At 59.3% G+C, this 25,367-nt stretch overlaps 3 protein-coding genes and 1 long non-coding RNA gene across 17 annotated transcripts in view; 2 read left to right on the top strand and 2 right to left on the bottom strand.

The window, feature by feature from the left end:
• The first annotated feature begins 4,704 nt into the window (after positions 1 to 4,704).
• WDR81 (WD repeat domain 81) lies at positions 4,705 to 16,450 on the top strand. Of its 5 annotated transcripts, none has more exons than XR_002337299.2 (10): positions 4,705 to 8,605; positions 9,353 to 9,460; positions 9,716 to 9,906; positions 10,020 to 10,210; positions 10,953 to 11,118; positions 11,204 to 11,369; positions 12,257 to 12,960; positions 13,649 to 13,794; positions 14,072 to 14,251; positions 15,287 to 16,450. XR_002337299.2 is itself a non-coding variant. In XM_021067572.2 (10 exons), the coding sequence occupies exons 1-10, from the start codon at positions 4,927 to 4,929 to the stop codon at positions 15,605 to 15,607; spliced, it is 5,838 nt and encodes a 1,945-aa protein (XP_020923231.1). In that variant the 5' UTR covers positions 4,705 to 4,926; the 3' UTR covers positions 15,608 to 16,450. The 5 variants fall into 5 exon arrangements, 2 of the variants coding, with proteins under 2 accessions (XP_020923231.1, XP_020923232.1); XM_021067572.2 differs by having other exon boundaries at positions 12,257 to 12,946; XR_014821478.1 differs by lacking the exon at positions 9,353 to 9,460.
• On the bottom strand, positions 10,557 to 14,239 carry LOC146398307 (uncharacterized). 3 transcript variants are annotated; one of them, XR_014821651.1, is made up of 5 exons: positions 14,047 to 14,239; positions 13,222 to 13,372; positions 13,093 to 13,145; positions 11,981 to 12,099; positions 10,557 to 11,683 (listed from the first exon to the last, which is right to left on the bottom strand). It is a non-coding gene; the product is annotated as an uncharacterized LOC146398307 (long non-coding RNA). The 3 variants fall into 3 exon arrangements; XR_014821650.1 differs by having other exon boundaries at positions 11,513 to 11,741; XR_014821649.1 differs by lacking the exon at positions 10,557 to 11,683 and having other exon boundaries at positions 11,957 to 12,099.
• Positions 16,444 to 24,957, top strand: SERPINF2 (serpin family F member 2). Of its 4 annotated transcripts, XM_084985554.1 has the most exons (11): positions 16,444 to 16,653; positions 16,943 to 17,085; positions 18,710 to 18,764; positions 18,910 to 18,948; positions 19,062 to 19,124; positions 19,411 to 19,612; positions 20,078 to 20,221; positions 20,366 to 20,569; positions 21,047 to 21,189; positions 22,989 to 23,193; positions 23,842 to 24,957. In XM_084985554.1, exons 3-11 carry the CDS (start codon positions 18,714 to 18,716, stop codon positions 24,252 to 24,254), a joined length of 1,464 nt encoding a protein of 487 aa, XP_084841680.1. In that variant the 5' UTR covers positions 16,444 to 16,653; positions 16,943 to 17,085; positions 18,710 to 18,713; the 3' UTR covers positions 24,255 to 24,957. The 4 variants fall into 4 exon arrangements, with proteins under 4 accessions (XP_084841680.1, XP_020923238.1, XP_084841679.1 ...); XM_021067579.2 differs by lacking the exons at positions 16,444 to 16,653; positions 16,943 to 17,085 and adding an exon at positions 17,287 to 17,352; XM_084985553.1 differs by lacking the exons at positions 16,444 to 16,653; positions 16,943 to 17,085 and adding an exon at positions 17,815 to 17,899.
• Positions 21,287 to 25,367, bottom strand: part of SMYD4 (SET and MYND domain containing 4) — a 70,857-nt gene continuing 66,776 nt past the window's right edge. For 2 of the 5 annotated variants that reach the window (XR_014821539.1, XR_014821535.1), the window contains exon 12: positions 21,287 to 21,442. The gene's annotated coding sequence lies outside the window, so the exon portion shown is untranslated. Of the gene's footprint in view, positions 21,448 to 21,617; positions 21,929 to 25,367 lie in introns of those variants that run through there. The other 3 variants (XR_014821542.1, XR_014821537.1, XR_014821538.1) reach the window with 2 other exon arrangements.

Below are 25,367 nucleotides of genomic sequence, written 5' to 3' on the forward strand. Positions count from 1 at the left end.
AGCCTAGAGATGAATGGTTATGGAAACAAGCCTCCTCAGGGTCAAGCTGTCTCCTCCTCCCTGCTCCATTTCCTCTCCAGACAGGGTTTTGCTACGGGATCCTCCTGGCTTTACCTGTTACTCCACTTCTAACTCCTTAGACACGGCCTGGCCCTGCTCCATTTTTAACACTTTCACCCCTTCATTGCAAAGGTGTTAATGTGTAGCTGCCCAAGGGCTGCAGGTGGCACGCAATGGCCCCAGGGATCAGGGGCTTTGGCTGGGAAGTCCTGCCCGAAGACCCAGGTCAATATTTTGCCCCAGCCTGGAGCTGGGAGTCAGGGTCACTCCAGGACAAGCTTAGTGTGAAGTCCCAGGACTGAATTGGCAAGGTTGGGAGAAGCTGAGCAGGGTCTTGGCCAAGCCTGGAAGAAAGAAATCTCACCAGCTGGCCCTGTTCTCCACTATCCTTAGCATAGAAGCCCCATTCCCTTTTCACCCCTTGGAGGAGGCCCTTTCCCATCTCGTTCTAACTTTTCATGCCCCCACCCTCCCTCCCTATAGGGCAAAAGCACAGGCTTCAAGTCCAGGATTTCTCAGTCACAGCACTATTGACATTGGGACTGGATAGTTTCTTGCGGAAGCTGTCCTGTACATAGCAGCTTTTTTGCCAGCATCCCCAGCCAAATTAGATGCTATCAGCACACACACACACACACACCTTACTTATGACAATCAAAACTGTCTGCAGACATTACCAAATGTCCCCTGGAGGCCAAAAGCGCCCCCAGTTGAGAATCATTGAGTTAGACAAACTTGTATTCAAATGCAAGCTCTTACCAGATGTGAGGTTTTTGATTTTTTTTTTTAGGGCCACATCTGTGACATATGAAAGTTCCTAGGCTAGGCGTCAAATCTGAGCTGCAGCTGGGGCCACAGCCACAGCAACCCCAGATTTGGGCCCCATCTGCAACCTACACTGCAGCTTGCAGCAGTGCTGGATCCTTAACCCACCGAGCGAGGCCTGGGATCGAATCCACATCCTCATGGATACTAGTTGGGTTCTTAACCTGCTAAGTCACAATGGGAACTCCCTTACTAGCTCTGAGTTTGATGAAGATGCTTAACATCTTTAAGCCTCATTTTTTTCATTTACAAAATAGAATGTAGGAGTTCCCGTTGTGGCACAGCAAAAACAAATCTGACTAGGAACCAAGAGGTTGTGAGTTCAATCCCTGGCCTTGATCAATGGGTGAAGGATTAGGCATTGCCATGACCTGTGGTGTAGGTCGCAGACGCGGCTCGGATCTGGCATTGCTGTGGCTCTGGTGTAGGCTGGCAGCTGTAGCTCTGACTAGACCACTAGCCCGGGAACCTCCATGTGCCATGGGTGCGGCCCTAAAAAGACAAAAAAAAATTTTTTTTAAAAGACCCCCCAAAAATATAGAATGTATAATAAGTGCATGGCTTATTGTAGGGATTTAAAAAGGAATATGTTTGGAGTTCCCTGGTGGCCTAGTAGTTAAGGATTCAGCATTATCCCTGCTGTGGCTCAGGTCACTGCTTTGGTCAGGTTTGATTCCAGGCTGGGGAACTTCTGCATGCCATGGGCATTGCCATAAATAAATAAATAGAAGTATGTTTGCTTTTTTTTTTTTTTTTTAGGGCCGAACTTGCTGCTTATGGAAGTACTTAACCCGCTGATCAAGGCCAGGGATTGAACCCACAACCTCATGGTTACTAGTCATATTCTTTTCCACTGGGCCACAAGGGGAACTCCAAAAGAAGTATGTTTGAAAACACTTACTACAATACCTGGCCCACAGTTGGTGCACTAATGTTTAGCCACATCTGCGACCTACACCACAGCTTATGGCAACACCAGATCCTTAACCCACTGAGCGAGACCCGGGATCAACCCCCTGTCTGGATACTAGGAGGATTCGTTTCCTCTGCAGCAGGAGGGAATTCCAGCCTCCTTCACTTTTCTTCCAGATCAGCAGCAAGAGCTAACATTCAACACAGGCTGACTGCTGGGGCTCTGCAGCCTCGCTCCCTGACCATCCAAGCCATGAACTCCAAGAAACTCAATACTGAGATTGGCAAAGGGGAGTGGCTAATTTGGTACCAGATTCCCCAAAACCTAAGGGTAGTGGGTTGGGATTCAGGAAGCATTTGAGAATAGAGCTGCACAGAGCATTCTATTGCAAGATGCAGCTTGGAAATTACCTGCTTAATTCTGTTGCTTGTTAAAAATTCAGATTCCAGGGTCTCAATCAGAAGTACATCATACATTTGGAAAACCATGGTTTTAGGGCTCAGATTGAGGAAGGTGTCAGTGCCTCAGAAATCTTAGTACACCAGTGCCCAGTATTGCCAGGACATCCCTATTTAAGAGAAGGAAAGAACTGTCTTGAGAGGTAAGGTTAATTACACTCAAGGTCATTGTTGCATTGCAAGCCAGAACCACTAGAGGGCAGGGCACACACAAACTTGAAGAAAAAGTAATGCCTGCTTGGTCTAGCTAGGTAAACTGAGACCAGAGCAAAGACTACAAGGACCCAATTTTATTGGTACTAAGAGGCAGGCCGTACCACCTGTCCAAATTATCCATCCTCTGGTCTCTGGTTCTCAGACCAATGTCGGGAATACAAGATTGTCAAGGGACACCTCATTTCCCAGGTGAAAAAATAGTAGTGCATGGCCAAGGAGTATGAAGAACATTGCTTATAGAGTGAGATGGGCCTGAGTTTGAATCATGGCTCTACGACTTCTTAGCTATGTGACCTTGGGCAAGTTACCTAAGGTAGTCAGCTTCTTCATCCTAAAATGGATATAAAACTATCTTCAGGAGTTCCCGTCGTGCTGCAGCAGAAATGAATCCGACTAGGAACCATGCAGTTGCAGGTTTGATCCCTGGCCTCGCTCAGTGGGTTGAGGATCTGGTGTTGCTGTGGCTGTGGTATAGGCCAGCAGTTGTAGCTCTGATCAGACCCCTAGCCTGGGAACCTCTATATGCCATGGATGAGGTCCTAAAAAACAAACAACCCAAAAAACTCTTCTTAAAAAGGGCTGAGGGGAGTTCCCTGGTGGCTCAGTAGGTTAAGGATCCAGCATTGTCAGCTCTGTGGTTTGGGTCAGTGCTGTGGTTTGGGTCACTGCTATAGCGCAGATTTGATCCCTGGTCCAGGATCTTCTGCATGCCTTGGGTGTGGCTTAAAAAAAAAAGTGTTGCAGGAGTTCCCATCGAGGTGCAGTGGTTAATGAATTCGACTAGGAACCATGAGGTTGCGGGTTCGGTCCCTGGCCCTGCTCAGTGGGTTAAGGATCTGGCGTTGCCGTGAGCTGTGGTGTAGGTCGCAGATGCAGCTCGGATCGCGCGTTGCTGTGGCTCTGGCATAGGCCGGTGGCTACAGCTCCGATTCGACTCCTAGCCTGGGAACCTCCATATGACGCAGGAGCAGCCCTAGAAACGGCAAAAAGACAGAAAAAAAAAAAAAAGTGTTGCAGTAAGAATTAAACAAATCAAAGTATGCAAAGTGCTTGGTGAGATGCCTGATTCCTAATCAGTTCTCATAAATGGTGGTTTTAAGTTATTACTGCCCAAGATCATGTGACCAAGCAGGGGCTCTGGTTGCCCTTTCAAGAAAGAAAATACGATGGCATCGGATCATGGCTGAGCCATTCCTGTTTCCTCTCCAATTAGGACTTTAGTTTTTCTTAAGTACCTTTATGGAACTCCCACATCTCCACACCAGACTCCCTGTGTGAGGTAAACTCTCCTTCCAGGAGTGGGACTCAAAAAAACAGAGAGTGGGTTCTGGGAAGACAATGGCCTATCCTGCAAATGAATCATAACTGAGACCCTGAAAGAACTCCTGTAGCTTTGGTGCCAGCTCTCTGGTTTCTGCTCTCTGTCCTGTGCTGCACCCTCCTCCCAGCCACCGTGGCATCTGCAAGGCCCTGACCACAGCAGGCAGGCTCTGTGGCACAGCAGAGGCAGATCTTCAACAGGAAGTCTTGGGGGAACATTTCCTCCCAAGAACTCCAGGCCTTTGAGCCTGGGCTACTTCTCTCCCCCAGACTGCCCTGAAGCACACACACAAAAGGCCTCCCGGGACAGACCGTCTGTGCTCCAGATTCTAAGTCTCCATTCTGCCAAATGGATGAGCCTCTTTGGAGGTTCTTGGTTTTCACCTGTGAAACATAATAATAACCATCCTTCCTACCTCACTGAGTGTCCTGAGGGCCAAGTGGAGTGTTACTGACGAAATATTTTGGAAAATTAACGCTCTTTCTTTTGGAAGGCAGCATGGAGGCAGTGAAGGGACTCGATGTCAAAAGTCCCAACTCCCGCTTCGGTGTCTTAGCTGTAAAACCAGAGCGAGGTGGTGGCGGTGGTGGCGGGGATATTCAGCCGGTTAAAGGCTGTGATCTCTAGACAAAACCTCCTTAGTCCGCGACCCGGTGCCAGGAGGAGGACGAGCAGGGAGGGGAAAGCTTTTGGGCCGCTCAGTGTCCCCCTCCCTTGCCGCTTTCAGCCCAGGAGGAAGCGAAGTCGCCACCAGACCAAGCAAAAGCGCTGAGCCGAGGCGGGGCGAGCGGTGGTGCGAGCGAGAGGCGGGGTCCCCCCCAGCTTAGTCGAGCCACGTGCGGTTGTTTCCGTGTCGGGGCGATCACGTGAGCAGCATCAGCTGACCCGTCACGGTGGCGCCCCGCGCTGGCGCCCTGCAGCCCCCGCCCCGCCGCGCCGGGAGCGCCAGACCCTACGGAGGGGTAAGAGCGCCCCCGCCCCCCTCTGTCCCCGGCCCACCCCCGCTGCCTCCCCCCCAGCCCCTGTCCCTCGCCCATCCTCACCTACCCGCCCGGCCTGCCACCCCGGAAGCTGTGGCGAGGAGGGCCTTGGCCAGGCTCAGCCCCGCGCTGCCCCCAGGCGGCCAAGAGGGGATGGCCCTGGGGAACAGGGGGCGGGAAGTCGCTCTTACCACCGAAGCCGAGGGCTGGTCACCGGCCCTGAGCCCCGACATGGAGGAACTGCTCCGGAGCGTGGAGAGGGACCTGAACATCGATGCCCGGCAACTGGCTCCAGCCCCAGGGGGCACCCACGTGGTGGCCCTAGTGCCCGCGCGCTGGCTGGCCAGCCTCCGCGAGCGCCGGCTGCCCCTGGGACCCTGTCCCCGCGCAGAAGGCCTGGGCGAAGCGGAAGTGAGGACTCTTCTGCAGCGCTCCGTGCAGAGGCTGCCCCCCGGCTGGACCCGAGTGGAGGTGCATGGGCTGCGGAAACGGAGGCTCTCCTACCCGCTGGGCGGCCTGCCTTTTGAGGAGGGGTCCTGCAGCCCAGAGACCCTCACTCGCTTCATGCAGGATGTGGCTGCCCAGAATTATCGCAACCTGTGGCGCCACGCATATCACACTTATGGGCAGCCCTATAGTCATATTCCTGCCCCCTCAGCTGTCCCTGCCCTGGACTCAGTACGACAAGCTCTGCAGAGGGTCTATGGTTGCCCCTTCCTGCCAGTGGGTGAAACTACCCAATGCCCATCATATGCCAGAGATGGCTCCTGTCCCCCACGGGGCTGTCCGGCCTCTCCCAGTCTTCTGAGAGCTGAGGCTCTGCTGGAGTCCCCAGGGATGCTCTACGTGGTGCACCCTTATGTGCAGTTCTCCCTGCATGATGTGGTCACCTTCAGCCCTGCCAAGCTGACCAACAGCCAAGCCAAGGTGCTCTTCATTCTCTTCCGTGTACTGAGGGCCATGGATGCTTGTCATCGCCAGGGACTGTCCTGCGGGCCCCTGTCTTTGCACCACATCGCTGTGGATGAGAAGCTCTGCAGTGAGCTCCGGCTGGACCTGCGTGCTTATGAGAGGCCCAAGGAGGATGAAAATGAGGAGAGCCCTGCGGCAAGGAACGGGGTGGGCGCGGAGCCTGGAGAGGAGGGAGGACGGGGACCTGGGTGTCCCACCTGCCAGGAGGAACTTAGGGGCCTTGTGCTAGACTGGGTGCACGGCCGCATCAGCAACTTCCACTACCTCATGCAGCTGAATCGGTTGGCAGGTCGGCGGCAGGGGGATCCCAATTACCACCCAGTGCTGCCCTGGGTGGTGGACTTCACCACGCCCCACGGGCGCTTCAGAGACCTGCGCAAGTCTAAGTTCCGCCTCAACAAGGGGGATAAGCAGCTGGACTTCACGTATGAGATGACGCGGCAGGCGTTTGTGGCCGGCGGGGCGGGCGGCGGGGAGCCCCCTCACGTTCCTCACCACATCTCCGACGTGCTCTCGGACATCACGTACTACGTGTACAAGGCTCGGCGCACACCCCGGTCGGTGCTCTGTGGACATGTGCGGGCGCAGTGGGAGCCCCATGAATATCCTGCCAGCATGGAGCGGATGCAGAGCTGGACCCCGGATGAGTGCATCCCCGAGTTCTACACCGATCCCTCCATCTTCTGCTCCATCCACCCCGACATGCCTGACCTGGACGTGCCAGCCTGGTGCAGCTCCAGCCAGGAGTTCGTGGCTGCCCACCGGGCGCTGCTGGAGAGCCGAGAGGTGTCCCAGGACCTGCACCACTGGATCGACCTCACCTTTGGCTACAAGCTGCAGGGCAAGGAAGCCGTGAAGGAAAAGAACGTGTGTCTGCACCTGGTGGACGCCCACACGCACCTGACCAACTACGGCGTGGTACAGCTCTTCGATCAGCCCCACCCCCAGCGCCTGGCTGGGGCCCCTGCCCTGGCCCCTGAACCTCCACTCATCCCCAGGCTGTTGTTCCAGACCATCCAGGAGAGCACAGGCCGGGAGGACCTCCCCGGACAGCTTGCGAATGGAATGGGCAGGCCAGTCTTGGAGGCCACTCCCTGTGAGGCTGGCTGGGCCCGGGACAGGCCCGCGGTGGGGGAGGATGACTTGGAGCAGGCCACAGAAGCTCTGGATTCCATCGCCCTCGCTGGGAAAGCAGGTGACCAGCTGGGCCCCTCTTCCAGCCCGTCCTCCTCCTCCAGTCAAGCCCCCGCCGGCCTCCTGTCTTTCTCAGGGGCATCAGCCTCTCGACCAGGCCGCAGGAACAAAGCTGCTGGGGCAGACCCTGGGGAGGGTGAGGAGGGCAGGGTTTTTCTTCCAGAGGGCTTCAATCCTGTGCAGGCTCTGGAAGAGCTGGAGAAACTAGGCAACTTCCTGACCAAGGGCCTAGGGGGCCGCTTGGAGGTGCCAGAGCAGCCCCAGGTCCGGCCCACGGCGCAGCTGCGGGACCTCTTTCATCGGGATATGCAGGCGCTGGGTGTCCTGTTGGCTGAGATGGTGTTTGCCACCAGGGTCCGGACACTGCAGCCAGACGCGCCTTTGTGGGTACGCTTCAAGGCGGTTCGAGGGCTCTGCAGGCGCTATCTCAAGGAGGTCCCTGTGTCTCTGCAGCCCGTGCTGGACACGCTCCTGCAGCTGAGTGGCCCTGAAAGCCCCGTGGTTGCAGGGAGGGGCAGGCTGGACCCGCTGTTTGAGTACAGGCCCATCTCCCAGGGATTGCCCCCACCGTGCCCGGCCCAGCTCCTCAGCCCCTTGAGCTCCGTGGTTCCCTTCCCTCCGTACTTCCCGGCGCTGCACAAGTTCATCCTCCTGTACCAGGCAAAGCGCGTGGAGGATGAGGCCCAGGGGCGGGAACTGGTCTTTGCTCTGTGGCAGCAACTGGGTGCCGTTCTGAGTGACATCACCCCCGAGGGCCTGGAGATCCTGCTGCCTTTCGTGCTGTCACTCATGTCTGAGGAGCACACGGCCGTGTATACGGCCTGGTACCTATTTGAACCTGTTGCCAAGGCCCTAGGCCCCAAAAATGCTAATAAGTACCTACTGAAGCCTCTCATTGGTGCCTACGAGAGCCCCTGCCGGCTCCATGGCCGCTTCTACCTGTACACCGACTGCTTCGTGGCCCAGCTGATCGTGCGGCTGGGCCTGCAGGCCTTTCTGGTCCACCTGCTGCCCCACATCCTGCAGGTGCTGGCTGGTGTGGAGGCCTCCCAGGAGGAAAGCAAGGGGCTGGTGGGGGCTGCTGAGGATGAGGAGAGCGGGCTCCCGGGGGCCGGGCCCAGTTCCTGCGCCTTTGGGGAGGAGATGCAGATGGATGGGGAGCCCACTGCCTCCTCGGGCCTGGGGCTCCCGGACTACACGTCTGGTGTCAGCTTCCATGACCAGGCCGACCTCCCTGAGACAGAGGACTTCCAGGCCGGGCTCTACGTGGCTGAGTCTCCTCAGCCCCAGGAGGCCGAGGCTGTGAGCCTGGGCCGGCTGAGCGACAAGAGCAGCACCAGTGAGACGTCCCTGGGTGAGGAGCGGGTGGCCGACGAAGGCGGCGCCCCAGTGGACAAGAGCAGCCTCAGGTCAGGCGACAGCAGCCAGGACTTGAAGCAAAGCGAGGGCTCCGAGGAGGAAGAGGAGGAGGAGGATGGCTGTGTGGTTTTGGAGGAGGGGGAGGAGGAGCAAGACGAGGTCCCCGAGGCGTCTGAGCTCACGCTCTCGGACACGGTGCTGTCCATGGATACGGTTGTGGCCGGTGGCGGCGGGGCCGACGACGGGGAGGAAGAAGAGGAGCCACTGACGGAGCAATCGGAGGGCAAAGAACAGAAGATCCTTCTTGGTGAGTCCTCAGGCCTGGAGGCCTTGGTCAGACGGTTATCATCTGCTGGGGCCCTGCCCCGCGCCAGGCAGTGGATTGAACGGATCCACACGCAGCAGAGACGGGGCCTGCCCTCCTGGAGCTCGCCTCCAGCGGAGGAGATGCCACATCGTGGGCAGTCTGCCGGAAGTGCAGGTTACTGCAGTGCTCTGGAGAGCGTGGCCGGGTACCGCGAGGGAATGAGTTTGAGTCTCATTTTCAGGGGTTAGAGAAAGCTTCCTTTAAAGAAAGAACCTTCCTCAACCTTCCAGTTGAGGTTCAATGCGGGGGAGGTAGCTGGGCGAAACTGGCGGGGTCCGCGGTGGGAAGCGCATGCATTCCAGGCAGAGGGAACAGCATGTGCGAGGCTCTGAGGCTGTTGACGTTCCATTAAAGAATTGGCGAAAGACCAGTGTAGTTAGGCTGAGAGCGCGAAGAGAAGAGGAGGGGCACAGGCCAGAGGGGAGGTAGCCAGGATCTCTCTGAGGAGCTGGGGGAGATTCACAGAAAGGACAACCTCCCTGCAAGTCATGCCCGAGGAGAGGAGCCCGGAGCAGGCTGATTCCCACAGGCCACCTCCGCCGCTGTTGGAGGGAGGGCTGTGGTGTGGGGCGACCAGGCTCCCTGGCAGGGTTGGAGCCAGCGTTGGCCGGGCGGGGTGCCTGGGGCTGGGGTGGGGAGCAGCGAGCTGCGTATCTGACGAGCTCAGGGCCTGCTCCTGCCCTGCAGATACAGCCTGCAAGATGGTCCGCTGGCTGTCCGCCAAGCTTGGTCCAACAGTGGCCTCTCGCCATGTGGCCCGGAACCTGCTCCGCCTGCTGACGTCGTGTTATGTTGGTGAGGCCGGGGATGGGGCTTCCTCCAGCCGTTTGCCCGTTTTCAGCCCCCTGTAGTGGATCCTTCCCGCTCTCATCTCAGGCCACCTCCCGGCCAGGTCCTGGGTCGCAGTCTGTAAGCCCCTTCCTTCCTCCGGTAGGGCTCAGGGCAGACCCTCGGCCAGAGTGAGCAGCAGCGGCTGGCGCCGTCCCCGGAAGGCCCACATCCCTGCTGCTCCCTGCTAGCTACTCAGGGCTGCTGGTCCTTCCTTGGCAGGGCCCACCCGGCAGCAGTTCACGGCGAGCAATGGCGAGAGCCCCCCGCTGAGTGCTGGCAACATCTACCAGAAGAGACCCGTCCTGGGGGATATAGTGTCGGGACCCGTGCTCAGCTGCCTCCTCCACGTCGCCCACCTGTACGGGGAGCCCGTCCTCACCTACCAGTACCTGCCCTACATCAGCTACCTGGTCCGTCACCATTTGGCAGCTGGGGTCTGGGAGGCTGAGGAGCCTGAGGGCCGAGGCAGGACCTCCAAGGGGTCCACGGGCCAACCTGGCCCTCATGTGCTCTGTGATCCTAGGTGGCCCCGGGCAGCACCTCAGGCCCCAGTCGACTGAACAGCCGCAAGGAGGCGGGGCTGCTGGCCGCGGTAACACTGACCCAGAGGATCATCGTGTACCTGTCAGATACGACGCTCATGGACATCCTGCCCCGGATCAGCCACGAGGTCCTGCTGCCCGTGCTCAGCTTCCTCACGTCCCTCGTCACGGGGTAAGCCCGCCCCACCCCGCCGGGGAGCAGTCCACTGAGGGGGCTACCGGGGTGGGGGCATCAGGAGTCCTGGTTCCCACCCCAGCTGGGTGACGCCGAGCCCAGCCCCACGTTTCTGTGCCGCGGTCCCTCACCTGGTTTGGACCCTTTTTTTTGTTTTTTTGTTTCTTTTTTTTTGGCACATGGTTTTCCTCGATCAGGAATCAGATCCGGGCCGCAGTTGCGACCTAAGTTGTGGCGATGCCGATCCTTAACCCACTATGCTGGTCGGGGGATTGAACCTGCGTCCCAGCACTCCCAAGATGCCACCAATCCTGTTGTGCCACAGCGGGAACTCCTGGACCAGTTGGTTTTATAGCTCCTTTCATTTACAGCTTCTTTTTTTTTTTTTTTTTTTTTTTTTGCATTCTCCTGAGCCACTCCTGCGGCATATGGAGGTTCCCAAGCTTAGGGGTCTAATAGGAGCTGTAGCCACCGGCCTACACCAGAACCACAGCAACACGGAATCCGAGCCGCATCCGCAACCCACACCACAGCTCACGGCAACGCCAGATCCTTAACCCACTGAGCAAGGCCAGGGATCGAACCTGCAACTTCATGGTTCCTAGTCGGATTCGTTAACCACTGTGCCACGATGGGAACTCCTCATTGATAGCTTTTGATAGATTCTGGGAGGCTGCCAGAGTTGAGGGCTCTGGAGCTTACAGTCAGGGGGTCTGGAGCTTTTAAGTTCTGTTTCCAGGTTCCCAAGCGGAGCCCAGGCCCGGACTGTCCTGTGTGTGAAAACCATCAGCCTCATCGCCCTCATCTGCCTGCGCATCGGCCAGGAAATGGTCCAGCAGCACCTGAGTGAGCCTGTGGCCACCTTCTTTCAAGTCTTCTCTCGTCTGCATGATCTTCAGCACCAGGTGGGCAGACCTACCTGGCTGGGGGAGTTGGGGGGCTGGCCAGGGGCTGTGGCCTCAGCTGACTCCCTGGGCTTCCTGCCCGCAGGATTGGAAGCTGGAGTCCATGGGCCGCAGTGAGGGCCAGCTGCCGGAGGTGGCCTTCTCTGACGGGCAGCTGCGGCTGGTGGACCCCACCGTGCTGGACGAGCTGCAGAAGGTGTTCACCTTGGAGATGGCATACACAATCTACGTGCCCTTCTCCTGCCTGTTGGGTACTGCCCCATCACGTTCCCTCACAGCCTCTGCGGCCCCATGCTTCCCCTGCCCCCAGAGTCAATAGTGGCTGTTAAGCAGTTTTCTGGGTCAGAGCACAGGGGTTTCGCCTTAGATCCCTGAGTTCCCAGGTGACACTTACAGGGACTGATCATTAGCCAGCAAGGAGGCACAGGTGGCCTAGCCTGTCCCTGGGAGGGCACGGGAGTCAGGCTGATGTCCTGACGTCTTTTGAGAGGAATGGTCAGCCCACTGTTGACGCAGCTTCCTGTACAAACCAGGCCCCCCGTGCGGACTGTCTGTATGTGTCTCCCTGAATCAGGTGAACAGCCCTGGTCAGAAATGTCATTTTCCCTCCACTGCAATCTAAGCTGTGGGAGGGAGAACACAACCTGTCTTTTTAGGGCTGCACCTGCGGCATATGGAGGTTCCCAGGCTAGGGGTCAAATGGGAGCTGCAGCTGCTGGTCTACGCCAGAGCCACAGCAACGCTAGATCCAAGCCACGTCTGTGACCTACACCACAGCTCACGGCAACACCGGATCCTTAACCTACTGAGTGGGGCCGGGGATCGAACACACATCCTCATGGATCCTAGTCAGATTCTTTACCGCTGAGCCATGACAGGAACTCCCTTGTTCACCATTCTGATTCTGATGTCCATCGAGTCCCTCAGCACATATGGAAGGTGCTCACGTGTGCACAGTGAAGGAATGAATCCACATTTTCCCTGGGGAGGAAACCGAGGCTCAGAGATGAAGAGCTACTTGCTTAGAGTTGCACAGCCAGGGCCTGGCCTGTCTTCTGTGCTTCCCAAGCCCTTGGGTGGGTGGTGGCAGTGACTTGCCATCTCCCCTAACCTCAGGCCCTCTCCCGCTCCCATCCAGGTGACATCATCCGGAAAATCATCCCCAATCACGAGCTGGTGGGGCAGCTGGCAGGGCTGTACCTGGAGAGCATCAGCCCAAGCAGTCGCAGCCCTGCCAGCCTGGAGCCCACTGCGCCCAGCACCAGCCCTGAGTGGGACCCCCAGGGAGGGAGCTGCCCCCAGGATGACGGCCACTCAGGGACCTTTGGGAGTGTCCTGGTCGGGAACCGAATCCAGATCCCCGGCGACTCCCAGCCTGAGAGCCCTGGCCCGCTGGGCCCCATCTCCGGGGTGGGTGGTGGGGGCGTCGGCAGCCTGAGCGAGGACAACGCGCTGAAGCGGGAGCTGCCGCGGAGCGCCCACGGGCTGAGCGGGAACTGGCTGGCCTACTGGCAGTACGAGATTGGCGTCAGCCAGCAGGATGCCCACTTCCGCTTCCACCAGATCCGCCTGCAGAGCTTCCCGGGCCACTCAGGGGCCATCAAGTGCGTGGTGCCCCTGAGCAGCGAGGACTTTTTCCTTAGTGGCAGCAAAGATCGCACTGTGCGCCTCTGGCCGCTCTACAACTCCGGGGATGGCACCCGGGAGACAGCCCCGCGCCTCGTCTACACCCAGCACCGCAAGAGCGTCTTCTTCGTGGGCCAGCTCGAGGCCCCGCAGTGTGTGGTGAGCTGTGACGGGGCTGTGCACATCTGGGACCCCTTCACAGGTGAGCGGGCCCAGGTGAGGCCTGTTCTGTTGCTGCCATCCTATACTCCACCCAGGCTGGCGGGGTCGGGGTGTAATGGTATGTGGTGTGGGGGTGACCCAGTGAGGTCACAGAGAGGAGCAGTCAGAACTTAGACTCGATCATACCTGAGTTTGAATCAGCTCTGCCATTTTGCTGCCGGAAGCATCAGTTTTCCCGTCTGTAAAATGGGAATCAGAACAACTGCTTTAGAAGATAGCGCATAGGCGATTGGCTTATCAGATAGCACGTAGTACCTGTGTGGTAAGCAGTCGCTCGCTTGTTTTTGGTCATCCTCGGAGGGAGAAGGAAGGTTAAAAAGCCGATGGAGATACACATGTAATGACATCACTTCGTCACACGGCGGAAATGATCACAGAATTCCGAATCCACTGTACTTCAATAAAACTTTAAAAAATGGAGAAAAAAAGCAGGGAGTTGGGGGCTGAGGTAGCACTGAGGTAGACAGGAAGGTAGCTTTTGGTCAGGGGCTGCTGTGAGAAGAGGGGAGCCTGGCTTGGCTGTGGGAGCAGGAAGGCGGGAGGGTCAAGAAACACCTTAAGCGTTTATGGAGCTCTCCCGGGACGCGGGAGGCAGCAGTGGGGGAGGTGGGAGGGACAGGAGGAGGCAGGGCTCGCCATCAGTTGCTGGGACCCCAGACCCACCTGCGCCTTTCCTTCCTAGGGAAGACCCTTCGCACGGTGGAGCCGTCGGACAGCCGGGTGCCCCTGACTGCCGTGGCTGTCATGCCCGCCCCCTACACCAGCATCACCATGGCCAGCTCTGACTCGACCCTGCGCTTTGTGGACTGCAGGAAGCCTGGCCTGCAGGTCAGGAGCGGCCGGGTCCCTGAGCCCTGGCACGGGTGCCGGGCAGGAAGGAGAAACCCCAAAGAGAGGAGGCCAGGGTGGTTTCTCTTGGGAGACAGATCCCCACAGCAGCAAACCCTGGGGGCTGGGACTCTGGCCTGGGATGCAGGGAGCCCTCCCCTCGAGGGGAGACGAGAAGACTCAGGCCTTCCGGCTGTGGGTTGAAGGGGAACTGGGCCTTGGGGTGCCGAGGGGTGGAGCGGGCGGTGGCACCTCAGCTGTCTTCCTCTGCCCGCAGCATGAGTTCCGCCTGAGCGGCGGGCTGAACCCTGGTCTGGTTCGCTCCCTGGCTGTCAGCCCCAGCGGCCGGAGTGTCGTGGCCGGCTTCTCCTCGGGCTTCATGGTGCTCCTGGACACCCGTACAGGCCTGGTTCTGCGGGGCTGGCCTGCCCATGAAGGAGACATCCTGCAGATCAAGGTGACAGCCCAGGTCCCCTTCCCCTCCTCGCTGCTTCGGGCCCACCCAGGACAGGCTCAAGCTGACCTCCCTGTCCCTGCCCAAGGACTGATGGGCAGGGCGGGTCAGGAGCCATGGGGGTGGGGTGCCAGGAAGCAGGCCCCCCCCGCCCCGGTCCGGGGGCGGGAACCAGGGAGCGGAGCTGACCCTGCTGCTTCCTGGAGATGCTCTAATGAGTAACCCTTGTCCATATTTGCCTTGTTTGGAGGATCAGGGGTCGGGCCCTGTCCGTGACCCAGTTCAGGTTAAATAAAGCTCAGCTGGGAGGCTGTTTACTGCCTCCAGACCACTGAGCAGAGTCCGTGCCCCCTGCCGGGCTGTCCTGGGGAAGGCCGGAGCGGATCAAGTTTGGGAATCCTGCCCCCACCTCCACCCCTGCCCCAGTTTTGGTCCCAGACCTCGGGGAACAGCTCACAGAGGGACAGGAGGGGAGGAACAGGCTACCTGTGGGAGGATCTTCCCAGGCACCTGGGACTCCCTCCCCGTCCTCAGTGGCAGCCAGGGGACATGCACGGCCCACTGCTGGGGGCAGGCCGCCTCTGGCTTCCTCCAGGGCCCCTCAGGGGACCCTGGCTTCTGGGTGCTTCTAAATTCTGATTTTCCAAGAAAACATCAGGAAGTCTCTGGGGTCGGCCTGGGTGTTAATCTTGGCTCTGCCACTTATTGGCTCTGTGACCTTGTATGATTACTTGACTCTTCTGAGCCTTAGTTTTGGCCTCTGCAAAATGGAAACAATGACAGCATCTGTCTTAGAGAGATGTTAGGAAGAGGAACTGTAGTAAGACGTTTAACGTGTCTGACATTATACCTGACTGCCCAAATTGTAATGATGACTAGGCCGATGACTCTTAAATACATTCATATTAACGAACATTAATGTAACGTGGGAGGGGGGCAGCCTGTCCCCAGCTCAGGACGCCCTGTCTTCCTGGGGGACCGTGTGGGAGGGAACAGGAAGCCCCTGGGCACCACTGAGGCTCTCCTCTCCCCGGGCAGGCGGTGGAGGGCAGCCTCCTGGTCAGCTCCTCCTCCGACCATTCCTTGACCGTCTGGAAGGAGCTGGAGCCGAAGCCCACGCATCACTACAAGTCCGCCTCTGATCCCATCCACACCTTCGACTTGTATGGCAGCGAGGTGGTGACGGGCACCGTGGCCAACAAGATCGGCGTCTGCTCCTTGCTTGAGCCGCCTTCCCAGGCCACCACCAAGCTCAGCTCCGAGAACTTCCGCGGCACGCTCACCAGCCTGGCCTTGCTGCCCACCAAACGCCACCTCCTGCTGGGCTCAGACAACGGGGTCATCCGCCTCCTGGCGTAGCCAAGGCGGGAGCTGGCCCGGTGGAGGAGGGCGCACGACCTCGGGGAGTCCATCCCCTCGCCCTTGTCTCCCCAGCAGCTCCTCCGGGCAAGCCTTAGGCCCACGTGGCCTGCCAGTTAGGGTGGCGTGGGGAGGTCTGGGCTCCTGAACCCCCAGAGCCACCAAGGCTGCCAGAACGGATCATGCCCCTAGCTTGGGGCGATGTTGCTCCGGGCCAGCAGGAAGCAGGAGGGAGATCTGGGGGAAAGCATCGCTGCCCCCACTTCTCCCCAGCTCTGCCCTCATTTTCCATATGGGGACAGGACGCTCCGGGAAGGGGACAGGAGACCCCCTGCCTGGCCAGTCCCCAGCCACGGTCCCCCCTTGCCGGGCTCGCTGTGCCCCTATGCCGTGAGGACAGGGAAGCCACCCCAGTCCAGGACACTGATGGTGCTTGGACTCCAGCCTCTAAGGAGGACTGGCCGTGGTCCAGGAGTTAAGGGGCTTGGGCTGGGGTGTAAGTGTCCCCCCAGCCAGTCCCTGCCCAGTGTGGGACCATGAGGGGACGTGGGCAAGACCAAAGGCGGGAAGATGCACAGGGCCAGGGGGTGCCTGCCCACCCGTCACCACAGTGTTTGTGCCTTGAGCTGATGAGGCAGCCTCTGGGGTCCAGAATCCCTGGGGGAGCGGGTCCAACACCCTGAAAGAAGGAGCAAGAAGAGTCATCTCTGCACCTCAGGTCTCCCTCCGCCAGGGGACAGGAAGACCCGGGCACTCAGAGATGATGTCTGAGGCCGGGCCCCTGCTGCCTTCTCGCTATTTGCAATAGATGTAAATATGATCAATAAACCTTTGGAAGAGCCAGGGAGCGGGGCGAGGCTTTTCTTGATGGCAGGGTTGGGGTGGGGAGAAGTTGAGACCCTGCAGCTTCCAGGACAGCGAGGGAGGGGAAAGTAGGGCCCGAGCTGGGGAGACAGCCTGATTGCTGCTCCTCAGGTGGTGCAGGGTTCAGGGCTTCTGGTTCGCGCAGCCCAGGCCAGTTTCCAGAACCCTCACCCTTGGGAAGGGTAAGGAGGCATTGCTCTGATGAGGTGGGGTCCTGGGAGGTTGGGTGCTTCTCTTCCCACCCAGGCAGAAGGCAGCCAACCAGGATCCTGGGCCTGGGGAGGGGGGGAATGGGCGCCCTATCCTGGGTTCCCTGCCGAGTGAGTCTCTTGAAGCTTCTCCTTCCCTCCTCTGGTGGCGTGGGGGGTGGGGTGGGGGGCAGGGGTGTGGGAGAGGAAAGGGGGAAAGGAAAGGACCTTGGAAGTAGGAAGCTGAATGTCACTCTGAGCCTAGCTGTGTGTCCGTGGGCAGGTCACACATCTCCGAGCCTGACCAAAGCGCGGATAACCTCCCACTTCATGGGGTCACCGGCAGGCCCCCGTGCTTCCTGCTCTGCCCTCCACCTGAGGACAGCCTCCTCGACTGTCTCCTGAACCCCCTTTCTCACGGCTCAGGTGGGACCCAGATCCACAGGGGTTCCAGGTGACCCAGTATTAGATGCCTTGGTGGGAAAGGGGCTTCTGGCCCCAGCACCAATGTTTAACCGGATGTGCAGGTCAATGTTTACCAGAAGAGAAAGCACTCGGAACTGGGTTGGCTGAGAGCAAAGGTCCTGGTGGGAGGGGAGGGCTCGGCTGGGCGGCTGGAGCCCGGGCAGAGCGTGGGGAGCACCCAAGTGGGGCCAGAGGGACATCGTGTGCAGCAGCGAGGAGCCCGCAGAGGTACAGGGGTGGGAAGGCTCGGCCTGGAGCTGCCCACCTGCCGAGGGGGTCTGGGCTGAGTTTATTCAGGGGGGCCTGTCACTTCCCAGCCTCCTGGGGAGAGGAGGAGCCAAGGTGGGGGTTCTGGTGGGGGGAGTCTCTCTGGGACGTGAAAATCTGAGGCCTTTTCTTGCCAGGAAGATTCAAAAGCCTGGGTTGGAGATCAGGGCCCCCGGCCCAGGGATCACTGTGTGGGCTGGGCTGGGGGGAGAGGATGCTCCAGAACAGGCCCGGAGCTGGGTGTGGGGTGGGCGTGTGTGAGACCTGCTCTGAGGCCAGACAGAGACCTGCCCATCCCCACCCGCCAGCCTGGCTTCCCGGAGCCAGCCTGGGGCAGAGTTGGGGGGCGAGGCCCATGTTTTCCCTTAAGTCCAAAGGTGGCTCTGGCCAGTCATTCATTGGGCTCTGCTGTTGGGTCAACAAGGCCAGTCTCTGGCCCAGCCCACCACCCCTGCTGAGAGCACCGTCTCGTCCACCCCTGTGGGCAAGACCAGACTCACCAGAAAAGGTGGGCTGATGGGCAGCTGGTTGGATAGGAGCTCCACGGAGGGAGCCCCAGTACAGAGGAGGCTTCGGGCCAGGCCTCCCGGAAGAGAAGCCTTGAACTAGGCTGACTGTACCCACTACTGAGTGCCAGGCCATGCGGTCAGGGCTCACAAAGACTGATGATGTTGGTTCCTGTAAGACATGTGGCTGGAGGCAGGGACTTTCGCCACCATTTACCAGATAAGGCAGAGCCCAGAGGGGTTGAGGAAGACGTCCTTGGTCCTCTGCCAAGAGGCACAGCCTGGATTCAAACCCAGGTCTGTGGGAGTTCCCGTCGTGGCTCAGCAGAAGCGGAATCCAACTAGTATGCACAAGGATGCGGCTTCGATCCCTGGCCTCGATCAGTGGGTTGGGGATCCCGCGTAGCTGTGGCTGTGGCTGTGGCCGACAGCTGTAGCTCGGATTAGGCCCCTAGCCTGGGAAATTCCATTTGCCGAGGGTACAGCTCTAAAAAAAAAAAGCAAAACAACAACAAAACACCCCGGTCTGACTCATGACACCAAGCCTTGAAGGATGACTTTCTGGTTTGGGTGGTGTTTTCCCCTATCAACCAAAACATTTTCAGTGGATGAAATATGAAAAACCAGGAAGTGCAAAGGGGAAAAAGCAGTTCTGGGGGAGGGGTTCCAGGCAATTCACCTCGGAGCGGAGAATCTCTGCTTGTGCCCCGGTCGTGTGCGCAGCAGCTGCCGCTGTTCCCTCCGTGCACGTGTGCGTGGGATGCCCAGTGGGTGGGGGCGTGGCATGAACAGAGGCTTCCTGTCCTGCTCAGGAACATGGCACTGCTCTCGGGGCTCCTGGTGCTCAGCTTGTTCTGCCTGCACGTGGTGAGCCTGGGCCGAGGTCTGGGGGAGGCAGGGAGGCGGCTGGGGAAGAGGCCAGGGGTCTGGGGGAAAGGGGAGGGGGTGTGGGGAGGAGAGAGGGCTTGGCTCGAGGGGGGTCCCCCTCCTTTCCTCATCCCCTTCTCCACAGCTCCCTCCTGTGAGCGCCATGGACCCCTTGGGCCTGCAGGTACTGGGGGTGAGAGGTGTGATGGGGGAAGGCCCAAGGGGCCTCGCCTGTGGCTTGTGCGGGGTGGGGCGAGTCCTGTGCGTTGCTCTTCATCCGCTCCCTCCTTTCTTCAGCTGATGATCGGGCAGGGCCAGGAGAAGCTGTCCCCTCTTTCCCTCCTCGAGTTGGACAACCAGGTACAAGCAGGTGGGGCTGGGGAAGAGTGGGGGGGCCTGGGGGAGGAGGGCCGATCGTCAAGGGCCAGGAACCGGGTGAGGGGTGTGGCGCTGAGGCCTGAGCGAGGGGTGGGAGCGACCAGGGAAGGGGACCTAGTGCCTAGAATGCCACTGCCCCTGCGACTCTCCCTCTTGAGTCTGGACTGGGACGAGGCCCTGCTCTTCCTGGCACAGGGGGTTTGGGGGAGATCAATGCAAAACCCGGGTCAGCCCCTTGACTCCACTGACCCCCAACCTGTCCCTGCAGGAGCATGGTGGCCACACTGCCCTGAACGAGGCCCCAGGAGAATGCAAGGGGACCCCAACCCCGGAGCAGACCCGCAGGTTGGCCCAGGCCATGATGGCCTTCACCAGGGACCTCTTCTCCCTGGTGGCCCGAAGCTCCACCAGGCCCAACCTCGTCCTGTCGCCTCTGAGTGTGGCCCTGGCACTGTCTCACCTGGCACTAGGTACTGTGGCAGCACCTGTCCAAACCAGCAGGGCCGGGAGCCAGGGGAACTCGCTACCCCAGAGTGTACTAGGGGGCACTTCCTCCATCAGGGTCACGTGGATATTTGGTAAAAATGCAGACCCCGGTTTCTGAATCAGGGCCCTGGGGCTGGGGGCTGGGATGAGCTTCTGGTGATTTTATGCAAGAGCTTGCTAGCCCCAGTGTGTCCTTTGGGCTGGAGGGTTTCCCTGTGGGACACTGACATCCAGAGAGGGAAGGTAACGAGATGCGCTTGCCCAGATGGGCGGCAGCAGAGATGGAGGTAAAACTCGGGGGTCCTGGCCCTCCAACCTGTTCAGGATTTGGGAGGAGAAAGTGTGGTCTCATGAGTCAGCTCACCGTAGATATTCTAGAGAGGCTGGAGAGGGCAGAGGGGATGGGAGGGAACCCCCAGCCTGAGCCACAGCTGCCGTGTGCCCTCCAGGTGCTCAGAACCAAACGCTGCAGAGGCTGCAGCAGGTGCTGCATGCAGACTCAGGGCCCTGCCTCCCCTACCTGCTCAGCCGCCTCTGCCAGGATCTGGGCCCTGGGGCTTTCCGACTGGCTGCCAGAATGTACCTGCAGAAAGGTAGGTGCTGGGGGCAGGACGTTCCCGTGGTGCTCCGGGGTGGGCAGGGGTGAGGGAGCCAGGCATGACCTCGGGCAGCCGGTCACAGCACTGGTGGCTCTGGAGCCCAAGTCCTGGCAACAGCCTGTGGGCCCTTCTGTGTAGGATTTCCCATCAAAGAAGACTTCCTGGAACAATCAGAAGAGCTCTTTGGTGCAAAGCCCATGAGCCTGACCGGAAGGAAGGGGGATGACCTGGCGAACATCAACCAGTGGGTGAAGGAGGCCACGGAGGGCAAGATTGAGGATTTCCTCTCAGACCTGCCGGAGGACACAGTGCTGCTTCTCCTCAATGCCATCCATTTCCAGGGTGCGCCCCTCCCCTTCTGGGATTCTGCCCGCAGCCCTCACCCCTGCCCAGGAGACGGAGCTGGGCCGCGCCCGTCTTGCTCTGAAGGGCCTTGCAGCCCTTCTTCCCCAGGGCTGGGCCGGGCCGGGGGCCGAGGGGCGGGAAGGAGACAGGGAACCGTGTGGTGCAGAGGCCGTCCAGGAACTGGATGGGGCTGCTGTTGAGGGAGTTCCCTAAGAGGAATCTGAGTCTAAAAAGATCCAGGGGGAGGTTCCTGGGAGCAGGGGAGGGCAGGGGAGAATGCAAGCCCAGGTTCTGCAATCGCTCCAGGGACGAGACCTCAGATAAGCTGGGCATCAACCAGTGCAGCACCTTCTGGAGTCTCAGCCTCCACCCTTCATCCCTTGAATGGGTTCTGGGTGGGGTGGGGAAGAGGCCGGTGGCGTAGACACTACCTTGGTCTCAGTCTATATAGACCCTCCCCTCTGCTGGATGCAGGCTTCTGGAGGAGCAAGTTCGACCCGAATCTCACCCAGAGGGACACTTTCCACCTGGACGAGCAGTTCACGGTGCCGGTGGACATGATGCAAGCCCGCATGTACCCGCTGCGCTGGTTCCTGCTGGAGCAGCCCGAGATCCAGGTCACCCTTGACTGCCCAGGCTGGGCCTGGGTGCTGGGAGGTGGGGAAGGGAGTGAGCAGCTGTGGAGCTGGCCCAGGGGCCAGGGGTGTGCCCTACCTTCCTTGCAGGCATGTTGCTGGGGCAGGTGGCTCTGAAAGGTCTCGCCGGGGAGACTGAGGCTCCAGACTCCTTGAGGTTCATTCCTTGGGCATTTGCTGTGTGTCAGATACCGTTGCACTTCAGGTTTGATGGAGTACGAGGAAGGCCAGATCTCTGCTCTTGGGAGGGAAGACACGCAGTGCACGAGCAAACAGATCAACAGGAGAATTTCAGATAGCGGGGGGTGAGGAGTGAAAGTGATCTCTTGGTGACCAGGAAAGGTGTCATAGCCAGTGTGGTCAGGGAGCGTTCTTTGAGGAAGGGGCACTGAGTTGAGACCCAGATGATCTTTGGTCATGGGGGGTTTATTACAAGGACCCATGGGTTGTGGGGCAGCACAGGGCCTCAGCACCTGGAAGCCTGGGAGACACGAGAGCTCACACCGTGCTCCTCAGAAAGAAGGATCTGATTGAGTTGGATGTGTCCACAATGTGCTGGAACATTCTGATTAGAAAGAGTGCTGCACCAAGCGATCTCGGTGTAGCTTCCCTTGCTTTTAGCCTGAACACGGTCCCCTCGGCTTGAGTGCTGGTCCCCGGGCCAGTCGGCGGTGGCTGAGAGGGCAGCGCTGGTTAGTTTCACAAGGCCAATGTGGCGTTCCTGTTGTGGCACAGCGGAAATGAACCCAAGTGGTATCCATGAAGATGTGGCTTTGATCCCTGGCCTCGCTCAGTGGGTGGGTTAAGGATCCAGTGCTGCCGTGAGCTGTGGTGTAGGTCACAGATGTGGCTCCAATCCTGCATTGCTGTGGCTGTGGTGTAGGTTGGCAGCTGCAGCTCTGATTTGACCTCTAGCCTGGGAGCTTCCATATGCTGTGGGTGCAGCCGTAAAATAAATAAATAAATAAATAAATAAATAAATAAATAAATAAATAAAAAGGCCAGCGTGTCACGGACCGCAGCCACTTCTGCAGTCCTGAGGGGGCTGTGGGCGAGGCAGGCTGTGTGCCCATGTCTCTCCAGGTGCCCCTGACTGCTCCTTCCCACCAGCCTGCATGTTGCCCCTACTTCCCTCACCCTTTTGTCTCCATCCTTTGCTCTCGATGGCTTCCCTCCTCCCCGTGCCTTCTGCGGGCCAGCCCTCCCACTGCAGGGGTCCTGCCGCCTGGGTGCTCTACCTGGAGCCCAAGGAGTCAGAGCCGCCAGGACCCACTGAGCCCAGGGGTGTTCATACTTCTTTAGCTACAGAAACCCTGCTGACATGAAATTTTACCCCTGGTCGCAGTATAAATTCACAGCCAGGCAAAGTCGCTGTCGGAGGAGAGGAGTGGAGAGAGTACCCCCCTGGGTGGCGGTTCCTCCGCTGTGCACAGTCCATCGCACACAGGGAGGAAGTGAGAGGCGACACTCAGGGACGCCTCACCCAAGTCCGGGGCTAGCGGTAGCAGATGAGGAAGAGAAAACCACTATTTATCGAGTGAGCGCTGCCTATGTGCAGACGCCCTGGAAGAAGCTTTAAAAGCCTATCTCTTTCCGTCACGTGTCAGCAGCCTGCAGTGTCGACGGGTAGCGTTACTCCACGGGTGAGGAAGTGGAGGCTCAGGGAGGAGCCCCCACACCTGAAAAGGATGGACTGTCTCCTAAGGGATGCTGGCCCAGCCCCCACCTAGGACTGGGCGCCTTCTGTCCTCATGCTGTCTCCTTCCCTTGTCTGTCTGTAGGTGGCTTATTTCCCCTTTAAGAACAACATGAGCTTCGTGGTCATGGTGCCCATCCACTTCGAGTGGAACGTGTCCCAGGTGCTGGCCAACCTGAGCTGGGACATCCTGCACCAGCCCTTGCTGCGGGAGAGGCCCACCAAGGTCCAGCTGCCTAAGCTGCATCTGAAATACCAGCTGGACCTGGTGGCCACTCTCAGCCAGCTGGGTAAGGAAGTTGGGCACGGGACAGCCCCCCAGCTCAGTCTGGGCAGGGTGGGTGAGGGGGAAGCCCCCAGCCGGCAGGTCTGCGGCAGAGCTAGCCTTGAGTCCTGCCCCCCCGCCACACTTCCAGCTTAGGAGGTGAGAGGGTTTGATAGGCATCCTTGGACCTGTGTCCTGGGTGGTGGTGGGGGGTAGGGCAGAGAACAAGGACCTGCTCTGCCTTTGCAAAGACTGCGCATTGCAAAAAATCCTGGGTGGAGAGTCTGGCTGGCATGTGAGCCTTGGTGGCTCTTCTGCAAGAGGCACTGGACTAGGCACAGGGAGCCCAGCACGTAGAAAGAGCTCAGGCCCATGGAACAGGCAGCTGAGGAATCATGTGCTCACGATTCAGTGTAAGCGGTAAGACTGATTAGAGGGCTTCTCTCTAATTCACCCAGGAGAACAATGAAAAGGTACCTGTGGAAGCTTTGGGCCAGGGGATCAGGGAAGGCTTCCTGGAGGAAGTGACCTTTAAGCCGGTTAAATAGGAGTTAACCAGCAATCTGTGGGTTCAAGGCGTTCCCTGGCAGGGATGCCAGACACCCTCCCAGGCAGGTCCAGGTAACCTGTGGGCAGAAGGCAGCTCTGACCAGCCATCTCCCGCTCCGGGCAGGCCTGCAGGGGCTGTTCCAGGCCCCGGATCTGCGTGGGATCTCGGACGAGAGCCTGGTGGTGTCCAGCGTACAGCATCAGTCCACGCTGGAGCTCAGTGAGGCCGGCGTGGAGGCGGCCGCGGCAACCAGCACGGCCATGTCCCGCATGTCCCTCTCCTTCAGCGTGAACCGTCCCTTCCTCTTCTTCATCCTTGAGGACACCACGAGCCTGCCCCTCTTCGTGGGCAGTGTGAGGAACCCCAACCCTGGTGCACAGCCAGAGCGCAAGGAGCAGCAAGATTCCCCTGACAGCAGGTACCCCTTCTGGAACCAGAAAGCCTTCCCCCGTGGAGACAAGCCCTTCTACCCGGACTTGAAACTCGCGCCCCCCTCTGAGGAGGAGGATTACCCCCAACCTAGCGGCCCCAAGTGAGGGGCTGTGGCCGCGAGCATCCTGAGTCCCTGCTTGGACCAGCCTCTCAACTCGTGTGACTCTTTCCAAACAGCTTTGTGGGATTAGGGGCAGGGCCTGGGTGGACAGCCTGGGAGAGAGTGGAGGGGAGCCGTCCTCTCCTCTCCTTTTTGGGGGAGTCTGGGGTGGGGTGGTGCCAGGGAACCCTGAGCTTGATCCTGCATCCTCTCTTCCAAAGGGGCTCAGAGGATGTCCTAATTTGGGGTTTGGGTGGAGGGGCAGCTATGGTTCCTTTTGTGGGGAAGGTAGGTATGCCATTCCCTCAATTGGCTGCGACGCCTGCGTGTGTTTACCAGAGAGGGAGGGACCAGCTGGGGAGAGCAGAGATAGGCCCAGGGGCAGCCCGGGGTGCCCAGCACTGCCGGGGGGTGGGGGGTGGTCAGCCAATGTGGATGGAGGTTGAGCACCCCCTACGGCTGCCCCTGCCCTGAGCTGCCTCAGGCCCACCAGGCTCCAGCCGGCCCTGTCACCTCAGTCTCCCTGCTGGTCCTTGGAGGTACCAACACTGCCAGAACTCCCCTTCCTTCCTTTCCCCGCTGCCCCTCTGCCCGGGGGGTGTCTCAGGGACTGAGGGGGTGGGGGGGACATGAGTTCCCAAAGGCTCTTTTGTAAAGTTTTTGTAGTGATTTTTATGCCACCTGAATAAAGAATGAATGGGCCTGTCTGCTTTGATGTCGCTGTTCTGGGCGCCGCGGGAGCAGGGGGCGGGGAGATGGTGGGGAGGAGGCCACCGAGCAGACGCACCGCGCCAGGGCTGGGCCTCTGTGCCACGTTTGGTCTCTGGCCCTTCGCCAGCCCTTCTCCACTGTGTAGTCCCCTCTGACCTGGGAAGCCCTCTCCAGGGCCACCCCCTCGCCAGCCTGGCTTTGTTCTCCGCCTGTTTCTTTGTGGGCTTTAGGCAGCCGGCAACACAGGCGGCTCAGAATAGCGCCAGCCGCCTGGTTTGGGAGAAGAACTGGCAATTAGGGAGCTTGAGGGGTTTCTAATTACATGCCTCCGGCCGGGGGGGTGCAAACTGCCGGGAGCACCTGGCTCCAGCTGGACATTGTCAGCGCCTGAGGATTTGGGAGAAGC

This window comes from Sus scrofa, chromosome 12 (assembly GCF_054392235.1).
Source record: "Sus scrofa isolate SSC_HxYL_T2T_F1_AM1 chromosome 12, Sscrofa_HxYL_maternal_Yorkshire_Landrace_v2.0, whole genome shotgun sequence".
NCBI lineage: Eukaryota > Metazoa > Chordata > Mammalia > Artiodactyla > Suidae > Sus > Sus scrofa.

Bases quoted from the DNA above. Each gene is read 5' to 3' on its own strand.
- WDR81 (XM_021067572.2), top strand. From the start codon at position 4,927: ATGGCCCTGGGGAACAGGGGGCGGGAAGTCGCTCTTACCACCGAAGCC. The intron at 9,907-10,019 runs GTCCGTCACCAT...CTGTGATCCTAG, and splicing joins TGCCCTACATCAGCTACCTG to GTGGCCCCGGGCAGCACCTC. The intron at 11,370-12,256 runs GTACTGCCCCAT...GCTCCCATCCAG, and splicing joins GCCCTTCTCCTGCCTGTTGG to GTGACATCATCCGGAAAATC.
- SERPINF2 (XM_084985552.1), top strand. From the start codon at position 18,079: ATGTGGCTGGAGGCAGGGACTTTCGCCACCATTTACCAGATAAGGCAG. The intron at 18,949-19,061 runs GTACTGGGGGTG...TCCTTTCTTCAG, and splicing joins TGGACCCCTTGGGCCTGCAG to CTGATGATCGGGCAGGGCCA. The intron at 19,125-19,410 runs GTACAAGCAGGT...CTGTCCCTGCAG, and splicing joins TCCTCGAGTTGGACAACCAG to GAGCATGGTGGCCACACTGC.